The 14,145-nt window shown below is 46.1% G+C and overlaps 2 protein-coding genes across 2 annotated transcripts in view; one reads left to right on the forward strand and one right to left on the reverse strand.

Moving 5' to 3' along the window:
- The window catches only part of LOC115457659 (unconventional myosin-Ie-like), a 44,520-nt gene extending 32,793 nt beyond the window's left edge, over window positions 1-11,727 (forward strand). Inside the window, 16 exon segments of the mRNA XM_030187186.1 lie at window positions 729-814; window positions 1,648-1,729; window positions 1,897-2,003; window positions 2,255-2,353; window positions 2,450-2,594; window positions 3,568-3,682; window positions 3,894-3,911; window positions 3,914-4,062; window positions 4,469-4,614; window positions 5,920-6,008; window positions 6,011-6,062; window positions 7,444-7,601; window positions 8,030-8,104; window positions 10,598-10,769; window positions 11,086-11,267; window positions 11,350-11,727. Of these exon segments, the coding sequence (XP_030043046.1) occupies window positions 729-814; window positions 1,648-1,729; window positions 1,897-2,003; window positions 2,255-2,353; window positions 2,450-2,594; window positions 3,568-3,682; window positions 3,894-3,911; window positions 3,914-4,062; window positions 4,469-4,614; window positions 5,920-6,008; window positions 6,011-6,062; window positions 7,444-7,601; window positions 8,030-8,104; window positions 10,598-10,769; window positions 11,086-11,267; window positions 11,350-11,426 (1,752 nt within the window). The 3' untranslated portion in view covers window positions 11,427-11,727.
- Window positions 11,728-11,782: 55 nt separating this feature from the next.
- ZNF687 (zinc finger protein 687) overlaps window positions 11,783-14,145 on the reverse strand; it is a 28,099-nt gene continuing 25,736 nt past the window's right edge. Inside the window, exon 9 of the mRNA XM_030187185.1 lies at window positions 11,783-13,142. Coding sequence (XP_030043045.1) covers window positions 12,675-13,142 — 468 coding nt within the window. The 3' untranslated portion in view covers window positions 11,783-12,674. The remainder of the gene's footprint in view (window positions 13,143-14,145) is intronic.

Here is a 14,145-nt window from a genome sequence, read left to right on the forward strand (position 1 = left end):
TGGCTAAAATTAGGACAGGAAAAAAGCAGAGTACTGGCTGGTGCCATTTAACCTCTGGTAGCATCATTGGGGCTTTTGAGGAGTTCCCCACTCCTTTCCTACCCCTCAAAAGAAATGGCAGCCCCCACCCACACAGGTCTCCCCCAGGCCTACCTGAAATCCCCCTAGTAGTCTGGGGTGGGGGGTCCTATAGGCAGGAGCAATGCCCATGTGCTCCTGCCAGTTGTGGATCTAGTCTTAAAATTTGCACTGTGACCTCTAGCTGGTGCCAGCATTGAATTTGCAGGACGTGGCAGTCGGCGTTTATTAGAAGTGCTGACTGCCACGGGCTGAATCTTGACCAGCAGATGTCTAACTGTGCAATGATGCCTTCTGAGACCTCCCTGTATGTGAGTAAGTGGGGTCGCAGGAGACCTGTCATTTAAAAGCATGGGCACATTTTACTCAATCATTCTTTACACCTCTAAAGTGTGGCTAAAAGATTGCCCTGATGCTGGCCCGATGCTGGGCTTCCGCAGGCCCTGTGGGTGCAAAATGTACAGTGTTGAAAACTCCCCCTGCCCGACTCCCACCAAATAGAGACATTTGGATTTAGCACTTTTCAGTGATAGATCAAGGCGAGTTACACTTGGGTACAGAGGGGGGTCTTCATCGAGATGAGTTATTGGGGTGATGGGGGCGGGGGGTAGATGAAATAACCCTTTCCTCTTTTGCCGTTTCATCCTCAGGTGTCGTATGACGTCAGCGGGTTTTGTGAGCGTAACCGTGATGTCCTTTTCAATGACCTCATTGAGCTGATGCAGAGCAGTGAGCTGTGAGTGCTTGGGGGGTGGGGGTGGGGGTTCGACTGGCAGTTTAGGAATTAGAAATGCAATGGGTCATGTCCTGGCTATTGCAGAAGGTGGGCCTCTGGGTATGGCCTCTTCACCTATGCCTAGAGGTGGTTCTCATTCAGATAAAGCAGAGCAGTGGAGACGTTGGGAAAGGCTAGAATCCCCCACACCTTCTCCGTAGTGCTTCAGGGTGAGTTACATTTTGGTGGAAATGAGCCTCAGGACCGATGGTGAAGAGCACCGATTCCCAAATCTGTCCAGAGGGAACTCCAGCTAGTCAGGTTTTCAGGATATCCGCAATGAGTGTGCATGAGAGAGATCTGCACGCAGCGGACAGGGTGGATACAACTCGCTCTCATTGTGGGTTTCCTGAAAACCTGCCTCTCAAGACAAAGGGGTTACAGGATCAGGCCCCTGGTTTTCTTTTTTTTTTTTAATTATAGATTTTTATTAGAAATACATGCCATTACAACAAAGAATGTTTCACACAGGGCCATTGAACATCTGATATCAATAACACAGATCAAGAAAGCAATTAAACATGTATAACTAACCAAAACTGAAACCCCCAAATCCCCCTCCCCCCTCTTATGAAAGTCCAAGAGTGGGATCTGGACAAGAGGACCATGTCACATAAGCATCCCAAATTTTTTGATATGCTATAAGTTGACCAGTTCACTTAGCTGTCAATTTAGACATCAAATGACTACGATCCAGTCTACGGACCACTACTGCCAAACCAGGTAGTGTAGTAGGCCCCTGGTTTTCTGATGTGTCTCAGGAAATCTTTCTGTCTCACTTTCTTTCCCAACAGCCCCTTCATTCGAGATCGTTTTCCTGAAAATCTGAATGCGGAGAAGAAAGGACGTCCCAGCACAGCAGGCAGCAAAATCAAGGTACTGAAGGGGGACACGGGGATGTCCTGCAGAAGCGTCTGGATGACATGGCTGGTCACACGCTCTATCACCTGCCACTTTTGTTTTCAGATCCCGCAGAGAAATGCCTGGATGTGTTTCTTGTGCTTCTATAACTTTTAATGTACATATTTTTGTTTGTTTTAAAGAAACAAGCCAATGACCTGGTGAGCACACTCATGAAATGTACGCCCCATTACATTCGCTGCATCAAACCCAATGAGACCAAGAGAGCCCATGACTGGGAGGAGAGCAGGTGAGGAGTGTCTGCCAATGAAGGCAGATGAGGAGTGTAATCCGTGCGGCTCTGGCTGTCTTGTTAGGCAGAATGGATGGACCGTACCAGTCTCTCTCTGCCACTGTTTTACTTCTTCTGTAAACTTAGCAGACCAGTGATTCCACCTTCGGTCCTTTGGCTGAATTGTCATAGGCTGCAGAGAAGAGCTTGGTTTTGGAGCAGGTGGCTAACCCTAGGGTTGATCATTCTGCTGTTGTTTTCCGGTGAAGGGTGAAGCACCAGGTGGAGTACCTGGGTCTGCGGGAGAATATCCGAGTGCGTCGGGCGGGATATGCCTATCGCAGGGTTTTCAAGAAGTTCTTGAGGAGGTAACACGGTGGCACATCTGACTCTCTAATGAGGTGTGGGGATGGCAGGTTGAATCATTTTCATTGATGTGTTTTCCCCCTTCTCCTATCTTTCAGGTACGCCATCCTGACCAAGGAGTCCTGGCCAGTGTGGAAGGGGGAGGAGAAGCAAGGGGTCCTGCACCTCCTCCGTTCTGTCAACATGGATGCAGACCAGTATCAACTGGGCAAAACTAAAGTCTTCATCAAAGCTCCAGAATCGGTGGGCAGGGGTCCTGGAGGGTGCATATGGGGAACTGGGCATTTATAAGTGTGTCCGTAGGGAAGGAGGGTTTGGTAGGGCAGATGGGGGATTGGGTGTTTGTGTGTGGGAAGGATTAGTTAGTTTAGGTACATGGAGGGTTGGGGAAAGACATCTCTGAGACCTGGTGGAAGGAGGATAACCAGTGAGACACTGTTATACCAGGGTACAAATTATATCGTAGTGATAGGGTGGATCGAATTGATGGAGGGGTAGCATTGTATATTAAGGAGAGCCTTGAATCAAATAGACTGAAAATTCTGCAGGAAACAAAATACATTTTGGAATCCCTATGGATTGAAATTCCATGTGTAAAGGGGAAAAGGATAGTGATAGGAGTGTACTACCATCCGTCTGGCCAGGATGAACAAATCTATAAATGATCGAGAAAGATGGGAATAACTAGTGAGGTAATTACAGTTGCTGATGACACAAAGTTATTCAAAGTTGTTAAATCGCAAGACGATTGTTAAAAATTGCAAGACCACCTTATGAGACAGGGGCATCCAAATGGCAGATGACGTTTAATGTGAGCAAGTGCAAAGTGATGCATGTGGGAAACAGGAACCCGAATTATAGCTACGTCATGCAAGGTTCCACATTAGGAGTCACCAACCAGGAAAGGGATCTAGGCGACATCGTTGATGATAAGTTGAAACTCTCTGTTCAGTGTGCAGCGGTGGCTAAGAAAGCAAATAGAATGTTAGGTATTATTAGGAAAGGAACGGAAAACAAAAATGAGGACATTATAATGCCCTTTGGTCTGTCCCAGTGGCTTATGAGTTGGTTTGTTGGGTTGTGTTTGTATCTGGGGGAATCGAGTGTCTTTATGCGAGAGTTGGTTTGTCAGAGTACATGAGGGTTGGGGAGGGAATGAACTGCTGATGAGATGGTGGACAGTTTATCCCTTGGTGACTGTGTTCTTGCTCTACAGCTCTTCCTCCTGGAGGAGATGAGGGAGAGAAAGTACGATGGGTATGCCCGCGTGATTCAGAAGGCCTGGCGGAAACATGTGGCAGTGCGGAGGCACATTCAGATGAGGGAGAGAGGTAAAGAGCCGGTGGGGGCTTTTGCTAAATCCCATAATCATGTGAGCTGGAGAGCGGATTGGGAGGGAGAGAGTGATACCTGTGAACTTCCTGTATTTAGACTGTGGTGGGGCGTGGAGGTGGAGAATCATCGGGGCAGACGCTGAGAGAAGGCCAAGATGTGACTAGGGGGAACTATTTTCATCTGTTTTTTTTTTGTCCTTCCTACAAGCCTCAGACATCGTATTGAATAAAAGGAGCGACGGCGGAACAGTATTAACCGGAATTTCGTGGGCGATTACATCGGGCTGGAGGCGCGGCCAGAGCTGAAACGCTTCATTGGCAAGAGAGAACGTGTTGATTTTGCTGACACGGTCGTCAAGTATGATCGGCGATTCAAGGTCATCACAGGGTGTTATCATATGAGCAGTGGGGGGAGGGGGGGCACGATTGCACTGCAGGAATTTATGACTTAGCATAGGGCACTGTTTTCCCAAACTTGTCCTGGGGGACTCCACATAGCCAGTCAGCTTTCCAGGATATCTACGAGGGAGCCAGTGCATGCAAATGTCTCTCATGAGTATTTGTTGTGGATATCCTGAAAACCTGACTGGCTGGGGGTCCTAGAAGACATTATCAGTTGGGCGATGGGGGAGAGAAGTAGTGTGTCATTAGATGGGTTGGGGGGGGGGGGGGGGAGATAATGCATTTACCGTGCAATGGGGTATTATCACCAGGGTGCTGAACTCACCTGAGCAGAGTGTTATCGCATGGGTGGTTACAATCTCGGGTTCTCTCTGTTCACAGACAGTGAAACGAGATCTAATCATGACCCCAAAGCTGCTCTATCTGATTGGTCGAGAAAAGGTGAACAAGGGACCAGAAAAGGGACTGATCAAAGAGGTCCTGAAACGACAGATAGAACTGGAGAAGCTCCAGGGTGTCTCTCTCAGGTAGGAAAACGCGAATGCTGCTACTAAGAAGGACTCATTCAGTCCAACTCTGGTGCCCCAGAAGCAGAACAAAGGGTCACAGTTACTGACTACGAGACGTCATGTAATTATGACTATTGAGTATTTACTTCACCATATAACTGGTAAGTGTACAAGATGGCAGACAGAGACTAATACATAGGAATGAAAAGTAGACTATTTGGAGCAGACGAGAGAACATAACAGCAGGGAGGGGAGGAAGCAGATTAGCTCTCGGTGGCACACGACTGCCTCCACCACAGTGACCAGTTGCCCATTGGGGCTGCCAGCTCAATCTGACCTGGAGGTCATTGAAGATCAAGGGACCCCTGTGATGACAGGGAGGGATTACACCAGTCCTCTCCAGGACCTCCTCCACTCCTCAAGGCCCCCAACGCTACATTTTATATAACTTTCACCCTGAAAAAAAATAATTTTGGCGATAAGTATGGGATGAGGGGGGCCCTGGGTGTCCTCACTGTTAGTAATTTGAATGTTGTCATAAGTACTTGGAGTGGCCTAGTGGTTAGGGTGGTGGACTTTGGTCCTGGGGAACTGAGTTCGATTCCCACTTCAGGCACAGGCAGCTCCTTGTGACTCTGGGCAAGTCACTTAACCCTCCATTGCCCCATGTAAGCTGCATTGAGCCTGCCATGAGTGGGAAAGTGCGGGGTACAAATGTAACAAAATAAATACTTACTATGAAACCCTAATTAATTTCCCTTTCTCCGCTCAAGGATCAGAATCATCAGCTGGGAGTGGGGAGGTAGGAAGGACACTGATCCCAGAGTAGAGAGTTGCATGGGGATAGAAACTTCACCCATCCCCGCCCAATCCCAATGCAATCTAACCCATACCTAACTCTACCCACAGGAGTCAATGCTAATATTTAATTGCTCGCAGCCCTCTGTTTCCTCCCTTTTGGATGGTATTCACTATTCAACCAATGAGCGTTCCAAACCTTATTCTAGAGTCACCAGAGATTTTGACTACGCTCAGCAACTTCTTCTATCCCTGCAGGAATCCCATGGGTTCTGTGGGATTCCTGCAATCCCCCAAGCTACTGTTTTCCCATAGGAAGGGGGAGGGTGTAGAACATAGATTCCAGAGCTATTGTTTTCCCATAGGGTTGGAGGGGGACTCTGGGGGATGGACCCTTGGGCTGTTGATTGTCTTTGAGACTTTGGAGGTAGGGGAGGAGATTGTGGGATGGATCCAGAGGCTGTTGCCCACTCTTATGTGGTGGTGGGTAGCAGGTGCTCATGTTGCATTTCTTTATTTCGGCAGTACCCTACAGGATGACTTCTTCATTATTCATGAGGCTCAGTATGACAGCGTCCTGGAATCCTTGTTTAAGACGGAGTTCCTGAGTTTGCTGTGCGTTACGAGGAGCGAACACAAACGCAGCTACAGTTGAAGTTTAGCACCCAGTAAGTGTCTGAAAAGAGTAGGGACAGAGGGGTGGAGGAGGGACATCTTCACTCTCACTGAGTTCTCCTGCCACTCTCACAATCGGCTCATGACTGTGAAGGAGCTTCAGGAGGACCTGGAGATAAGGAAACAATGGCAGATGAAATGTAATGTGGACAAGTGATGCAGACAGGGAAGAATAATCCCAAGAACAGGTTCAGAGTGCTGGACCCTGAGTTAGGAATCCCCACCCAAAAAAAGATCTTCTGAACCTGGGAGACGGGGTCTAAATGTCGGTGAAATGTAACGTAGACAAGTGTAAAGTGATGCGCACAGGACATAATCCCAAGTACAGGGGCACTCGGGGAAGACAACAGTGAAGTTCTTACGTTTTTTAGGTACAGACTGCTGGGTTTTGAGCTAGGAGCTGCTGCCCAAAAAAAGATATCTCTGTACATTACACTGAAACTTTCAGCCCAGAGTAGCCATTAGTGCTAAAAAAACAACCCCAAATTGAATGGTAGGGATTATCCGAAAGGGAACAAGACTGAGAACATCATTAGACTTCTGCTTAGGTCCCTGATGAGACCGAGACCACACCTGCTCTCAAAAAAGATGTAGTGGAACTAGAAAAGGTTAGAGAAGGGGTGATGGAAAAAGTGGTTACGAAGGTTAGGGCTCCTCAGGGGAAGAATAATTATTTACCCTTTCAGATGCTATTAAGAGTAGAGACCATGTTGAAATCAGGGAGCTTGGTGCTAGCGAATGTGGTTAAGGTCAAGTTTAAGAAAAGCTTTGGGCAAGTGTGGCGAAAGAGTTCACTGTGGCTTTTATTTCATCCATAAACCAAAAGAGCTGCTGCTTTACAGATGTTAAGTTCACCAGGAGGTGGTAGCACAACTATCCGAAGGGAAGGTGTTAACTCCTGCAGTTCGAAGGCGGTAAAATGTTACAGCAGCTGAGACGGGAAAGGGAATGGGACTTATATACCGCCTTTCTGTGGTTTTTCCAACTACATTCAAAGCGGTTTACATATTATATACAGGTACTTATTTGTACCTGGGACAATGGAGGGTTAAATGACTTGGTTTTCAAAAGATGGTCTGGTGAGGGCTGTGGGTCGGGAACCCAGTTGACAGGCGAGTGGTTATCGGGGTGACCGTGGATATAATGTCTGGGTGTTAAGGGGTGACCGAGATGCATTTCCACAAGCTTCTAGAAGACAAGTCTACCGCTTACTTCCGGGAATGAACAATGGGGGAGTATGTCAGATTTTGCCACTGTTTGAAAACAGGATACCGGGCTTAATGGACCACCAAGTTGACCCTCTAGCGACATCTTTTTACTATAATGCAGTTTTGATCAATGCATTTGCCCTTAATCCAGCGCTCTCCCTTTCAGGCTGGATTTTAAGGTAAAGAAGGACAGCTGGGGACCTTGGGGAGCTGCAGGATCCCGCCAGATCCACTTTCAGGTGGGGCAGGGTGATGCGGCAGTCCTGAATATTAATGGGAAAGTGCTAACCGTCAGCATCGGCCATGGATTGCCCAAGAACTCCAGTGAGTAGCATGTCTTTCCCCGGCTGCCGCCACTCTCCTTTCTCTTTTTCTCCGTTATTCCTTCAGATCCTTCACACTTACCTCTCTTTGCCTTTTGACACAGTGGTCTCAGAAGCCCCTTCGAGACCTAGGCTTCCAGGACTCCGGCTTCTCCTCTTCCACATGGTTCTTATAATCCTGGGCTGTGTCCTCAGAAAGCCCACTCAATCCCAAACTACTTTTTGTAGAAACCCTTTCCAGCAGGAACTTGGGAGTGAAACCTACGCTCTTGGTTTATCCCTGTGGTGGGGACACATTTGGCTTCAGCTTTACTCTTACCCTGTGGTCCTTTCCTCTAGCCATTTCTCACTTTAATGTGCATCCTGCTCTTATTGGATTAGAACCGTAAAATAATTCTTCCAAACACTGATGAAATCGTCTCATTTCAGGACCTACCAGGAAGGACATGAGGAAGAGCCGCTGTATGGACAGCAGACCCCAGGACAAGGGCCACCCCACAGCAGGTGAGTGGCAAATGTATCTTCTCCTCAGAGGGTCATTGGGTGGACAGCGTGGGCATTGTCCTATTTGGAGTCTTCAAGCATACATTCTTAATTTTGGTTTAGGGAAAGATGAAGTGGTTGCTTTTTGATTTTTCTGGGTTTATTGGGGATTATGCAGGGAGGCTGGGGTGAAGATGTTACTCCTCCTTTTAAAATCCCAGTAATCATACATTAGCCAGAGATTTTGTAGATATTGCATTAGACACAAATGCTCCCTCTGTGGCCTCACACCAGTACCTTGTTACTATTCTAATGCTAAATTGGTTTGTAATAAAACTTTTTTTTATTAAGAGACCTGAAAGGAGACTCAGGGAAAGGCTTAGCATTTAAAATAGAAACCTGGCTTGTGGATACTGAAGCCCATTCATTCAGGACTGACTAAGAAAGGGGGCAGTTTAAAATTATTGTTTAAATCATTTTTCTCTATTAGTATCTTTTTATTAAACAAGAAAAAAACAAGACAACAGTTCCATAACAAAGCATGAGATATATATAGAAACATTAAGTCCCCCATCTATACCCCCAACCCCCCACTACAGAGCATCTAACCAGAGAGAGAAATGCAAAACAGCTGGAGGTTTCGACTCTTATGAGCTCAGCCAAGAAAGGCCTACCTACCCAGGCCCCCCAGGGCTATGCAGGCATTCCAGTCCTGTCTCAACATTTATTAAGCACTTGGTTACGAGCAGTGGGAGATAGGGTTCTGGCCCCATAAGATTCCCAAATCATCAAAGCATGGAATTTGTTCCTCCAGGTACCAAAACGTTGGAGGGGATTCTTCCAGCCAGTAATTTACGATACATTTCTTACCCACAATGTATTCTGTTCCAAGCTCTATGGGTAGGATTGTCTTAACTCCAATTCCCAAATCTCAGAATTTGGATTTAGCAGAACCATCTAGATATAGACTAGTAGTCAACATTGACTTTGTGCCAAACTGACAGAAAAGCAGAATTTGTGGACAAGTTTTCTATTTTTCTGTTGATCTAACTTTGTTTGCATAGCACTGAAACTCTCGCTTCCTAACAGTAATAGAGATCAGACTGTTGTATTAGATTTCATTTATCTGTTGTGGTTGATATGGTTGACCATGAACTTTTTGACCGATTCTAAAACAGTCCTGCCCATTCCAGTCTTATAACGTAAAAAAGAAGGATCCTTTTTGGTGCCCTCGATGTGAAGTAGCCCAGGGCTCTCCCTATTTTTATTTGCTCCTTGAATTCGGTAGTTTTAGACAAGGGAGATGATCTGTATTCTTACGCAGACAACACCCTTTATCTTACTGACAAAGACCTACTGCTATGACTGTTACAGCTGAAAATGTTGGGCTGTATCACTAAGATAAGGAATTGGGACAAGCCTAAACATGCTAAAAGCTGAATCCTGCTGGGAAATGGTTTATTAGTCGTTGCTTGATTACTTGACTGTTGATGATACTTCCAAAGTGTTAACCTCTGAATTTCAAATTAACAATCCATACTAGGACTAGGGGGCATGCACTGAAGCTTACAAAGTAGTAAATTTAAAATGAATTGGAGAAAGGTTTTCTTCACTCAACATTTAACAAAACTCTGGAATTTGTTGCCAGAGAATGTATTAAAAGCAGGTTAGCAGGGTTTTAAAAAGGTTTGGATAGCTTCATAATGGAAAAATCCATAGACCGTTACTAAAATGGACTTGGGGAAAATCCACAACTCATTTCTAGGATAAGCAGCATAAAATACAAGATCTTGCCAGGTATTTGTGACCTAGATTGGCCACTGTTGGCAACAGGATGCCAGGCTTGATGGACCTTCGGTCTGCCCAGTATGGCAATACTTATGTATGGGTGGTTGTTTTTTTTTTTTATTATGTACTTATATAAGAAGTGTTTTTATTTTTAATTAACAAGTGAGGGCGATTCATCCCTATTTTTATGAAAGCCAGTTTGTTCTGTTATCATAGCTCAAATTCTTCTTACACTGGGACTACAGATTCTCTTCTGAAAGAGCCCCAACTTTTACAAAATACCGCAGCTAGATTAATTTTCAAAAAGATAAAGTTTAATCACGTTTCACCTTTGCCAATTGATCTTCGCTGGCAACCTTATCAAGCACAGGTCCTGAAAATGTCTCTGACTTGGTGCTGTTCACCCATCGGTCACTTGTAAGATGTTAGAACTATCTCTCTCTTATAAAGCAGTTCAGATTGGAATGACCTTCCATTGTCACTGAAGAAATTATCCTCTTCTGTTTTTTGTACATGTTTAAAGATTTTTTTTTGTTTGTTTTGACAATCTCATTGTAAACTGCTCTGGTAAAGCGGTCTCGAAGTGTTGAATTAGAATTCAGCTGAATAGCCCTTGAGCACAGCTCTGGGGGCTCGTTTAAAGGCAGCTCATGTGGTTTAGGAGTTGGAACAGTTGCTTTTACTGTAGGATCTTGACCAAGGGTTTTGCTTTTGCCTTCTACTTAGGTGCACAGAGAAACGCCAGGCCTCCATTTGGACAAAGGCGGTCTCTCACCCTACGACAGAGCAGCATGGAGCAGCCCACCTTACCCAGGCAGGGAGCCAGCCCCAGGGCCCGAGACCCTCCTGCCCACGTCAACATGGACTTCATGAATGTGCCAGACCAGGGGGTTGCTGGGTGAGTCCAAAGATGGGTCGGGGCAGGGTGGGATTCTAGATGGGCCCTGAGAGGTACAGATTTCCTGCAGTGGTAAAATCCCCAAAGTGGAAAAGAGATTCTTGGCAGATTTGATCTTGTGCACCAGGATGGTATTTTTTTTTTTGTTTGTTGGGGGGAACCAGCAGTATACACACAGAGTTTGCTTCCTCCAACCACACTGCACTTTGAGAGAGTATCTCCCGCTTCATCGTATGTGGCTCTGGTTAGCACATACAGAGGGCTTGCGATACCTCTGGCTGTAGTTACTGATCACGTAATTTGCTTCCACTTGCAGGTTACACAGACGTCTCTCCAAGGAGGCAAAGCCGATCCCTGGAGGGGGCCGAGCCAAGCCAACCCCCAAACCCAAACCGCAACCTCGCTCCCCTCAGTGCCAGGCTCTCTATGCTTATGACGCCCAGGACACAGATGAGCTGAGTTTTAACGCCAACGACATCATTGAAATTCTACGTGAAGGTGAGCTTAGTTCATGCTGCAGTATGAGGTGTGTGGATAGGTCAAACAGGCCTGTAACAGCCTTTCTCCTTCTCCACTGCAGATCCTAGTGGCTGGTGGCAAGGTCGCATTCGAGGAAGAAGTGGTGTGTTTCCAGGGAACTATGTCCAAAGAATCTAAGCTGGAAAGTGCAACAGTGACTGTAGCACCACAACTCAAGTGCTCTGCAAGACAGTAATGTTTTCTGCATCGACACCAGACGAGGATGTGGCTGTCTCTCGGCAACAGAGCCTTCTCCGTTTCACAAATAGTTATGACATTTCTTCGGCACAAAGCAGCAGCCCAGATTCCATCCGAAACATCTCGTGGCCACAAAGCCCAAGAATCCAGCTCTCCGCATCCTTTAAAGTAAGGACATTTTAAGACCTTCTTTTTTTGTATTGCCTCGAAAAGGTACAAGAAAAATAAACCAGTTCTTTAAGCCCCTGTTTTAAACTTTCTTTAATAGTCTAGCCACTCACCCTCACCTTCTGAAAAATGTTGACATTATGAGGTGGTGCAGTAAATGCCTTGAGGGTTTTCTGAGGTAGGTGCAAAGCCAACCCAATCCTCTAGACCTACCCAGCCACTTGAGTTTTCAGGATCTCCAACATGAGTGGGAACGAGGATTGTATACAGCAGAGAGGGGGACAGTGCATGCATATCTCATGCATCTATGTATTGCAGGTAACCTGAAAACCTGACTGGCTGGGTGTGTCCTGAGGCCTGAGAGAGGGGAACCAGCCCAGAAGCTTAGGCTGGGAGGTCACTGAGCTGGGTACGGTCTTCATATGCCAGCGGTTATCAGCAGCTGATAGCTGAAGGAAGACCTTGCCCCTTGGGTGGTTACTCGTTTAATGTTCACCTGCCCAAGCACAATATCCCTCTGTGCTGCAGGGACAGACCCCTCTGACTTATGTGCTCATAATTGAGACAAGCTTAGAGAAACAGCCCCCCAAAAACATCCCCCTGAACGAGCTCCTTTAAAGCTGTTTGGGGAGAGGGTCATGGAAAGAAGAAAGGCACAGAAGTTAAAATGGTTTACTCTTTTAATAAAGTTTTGCTCCTTCAGGTCCAAAAGACAGTTTAGTAATTTCCTAGAACGAGTTAGTATTTTCTCCCTTTTTACAAAGGGATCTCACAGAAAAATACAGAAAGTGGCTCCTTCCTAACTAGAAGTCAGTCAGACACTACATCCAAAGGCTTCACACCTGCTGCCTGGAGGAGAAGGGCTGCTTCCTTCTGTACAACAGGACAGGTTCTACCAGCCTGTTGTTACCTTAGAGCTCCAGGCGAGACCCATAGTGCCATCTAGCAGCTGAGAAGGCACAGACACATCCCAGAGTCCTGGAGTTTTCACAGCTCACGTACCAGTCCCAGTAGCCGACTTCAGTTGTCCAGACCCACATTTTGTCTCTGTTTAATGAAGGCCATCCCGTGGGTTCGGAAATGGGTTTTTAGGTTCAGCTGGTTATCGAAGGCTTTGCCACAAACCTTACAAGAGAGCTTGCCTTCAGGGGGCGCCTCATCGTGCAGCGTCCTGGGCTCCAGTTCCTCCTCCTCCTCACCCGTCCCTTTCATTTTGTGGGTGATGAAGCGGTGGCGGCTGAGCGAGCCAGGGGAGGTGAAACAGAGGCCACACTTGCGGCACTGATGGGAGCTCTCATCAGTGCGGTGCTGAGGGATGTGCTCCTGGAAGTCTGCCCAACTACCGCTGATGTAGCCACACTTCCAGCATCGGAAAGGTGCCTTTGTGTTGTCACCCTTGGGCGTTTTGGATGGTGGGGTGGTGCTGTCTGGCTCCTCACTGCACGACTCGGCATCTTCCCCCGACAGCTTCCGCTTCTTCTGCAGCACCTGAGGGTAAGACATTAACATTAAATCAAGGAAAAATTAGGGCTTACCTGATGCTAAGTTTCTTTCCTTTAGTCCTAACAGACCAGTCCAGAAATTGTGGTCAACGGCCATAACCCACAATTTCTGCATTGATCTGTGAAACAATAAGGAAGTAATCATTTTCTCTCTTAAGTCACACCTTAAATTCTTTCCTGCAATAACTATTAGTAGAGAGGTGTGGTAGCCGTGTTAGTCCACTTTTAAAGGTAATCAATAGAAATAAAACATGAAAAAGAAAATAAGATGATACCTTTTTTATTGGACATAACTTAGTACATTTCTTGATTAGCTTTCGAAGGTTGCCCTTCTTCGTCAGATCGGAAATAAGCAAATCTTGGTAGATGACAGTATATATAAAGTGAGACATCAAAGCATTTCAGTGACAATCTAACAGGGTGGGGATGGAGGTGGATGGTGACGGGGATATGCATGGAGACAGGAGAGTGACAAACAAAGCAGTACAAGGTGAAATTAGATCTTACCTGCTAATTTTCTTTCCTCTAGACCCTCCAGACCGGTAGGAGTGCATAACCCACGCGTCTTGACCGGTCTGGAGGGTCGCTGAGGAATTTACAATTTTATGGCTTATAATGGGCTAGAAAGCCCAGATCTCTGTTAAGTTCTGTCTGGTGGTGTCAAAATATTTAATTATTCTGACTTCAAAGGTCTTACATTCCTGTATTGTAAAGTTACCTTTCATGATTCTTACCATGAAATCACTAGTACAGTGTTCTGTTTTTGTAAACTGTTGTCCCACACATCCTTGCAATATATCCAGCTGCAAACTATGCCAAAACATCTCACAGGACCCCACAGTCATTCACAAAGGAAAAAATATTCAACATAAAGGAACCCTTCACATGCTCATCATCCAGTGTAAAAAATGTGACCAAGGATGTTATATTGGAGAGAAAAGCCAGATGCTAAAAACAAGATTTAACCTACACAGATATCACATGAAAAA

The sequence above is a fragment of the Microcaecilia unicolor genome, chromosome 14 (genome assembly GCF_901765095.1).
Source record: "Microcaecilia unicolor chromosome 14, aMicUni1.1, whole genome shotgun sequence".
NCBI classification, from domain to species: Eukaryota; Metazoa; Chordata; class Amphibia; order Gymnophiona; family Siphonopidae; genus Microcaecilia; species Microcaecilia unicolor.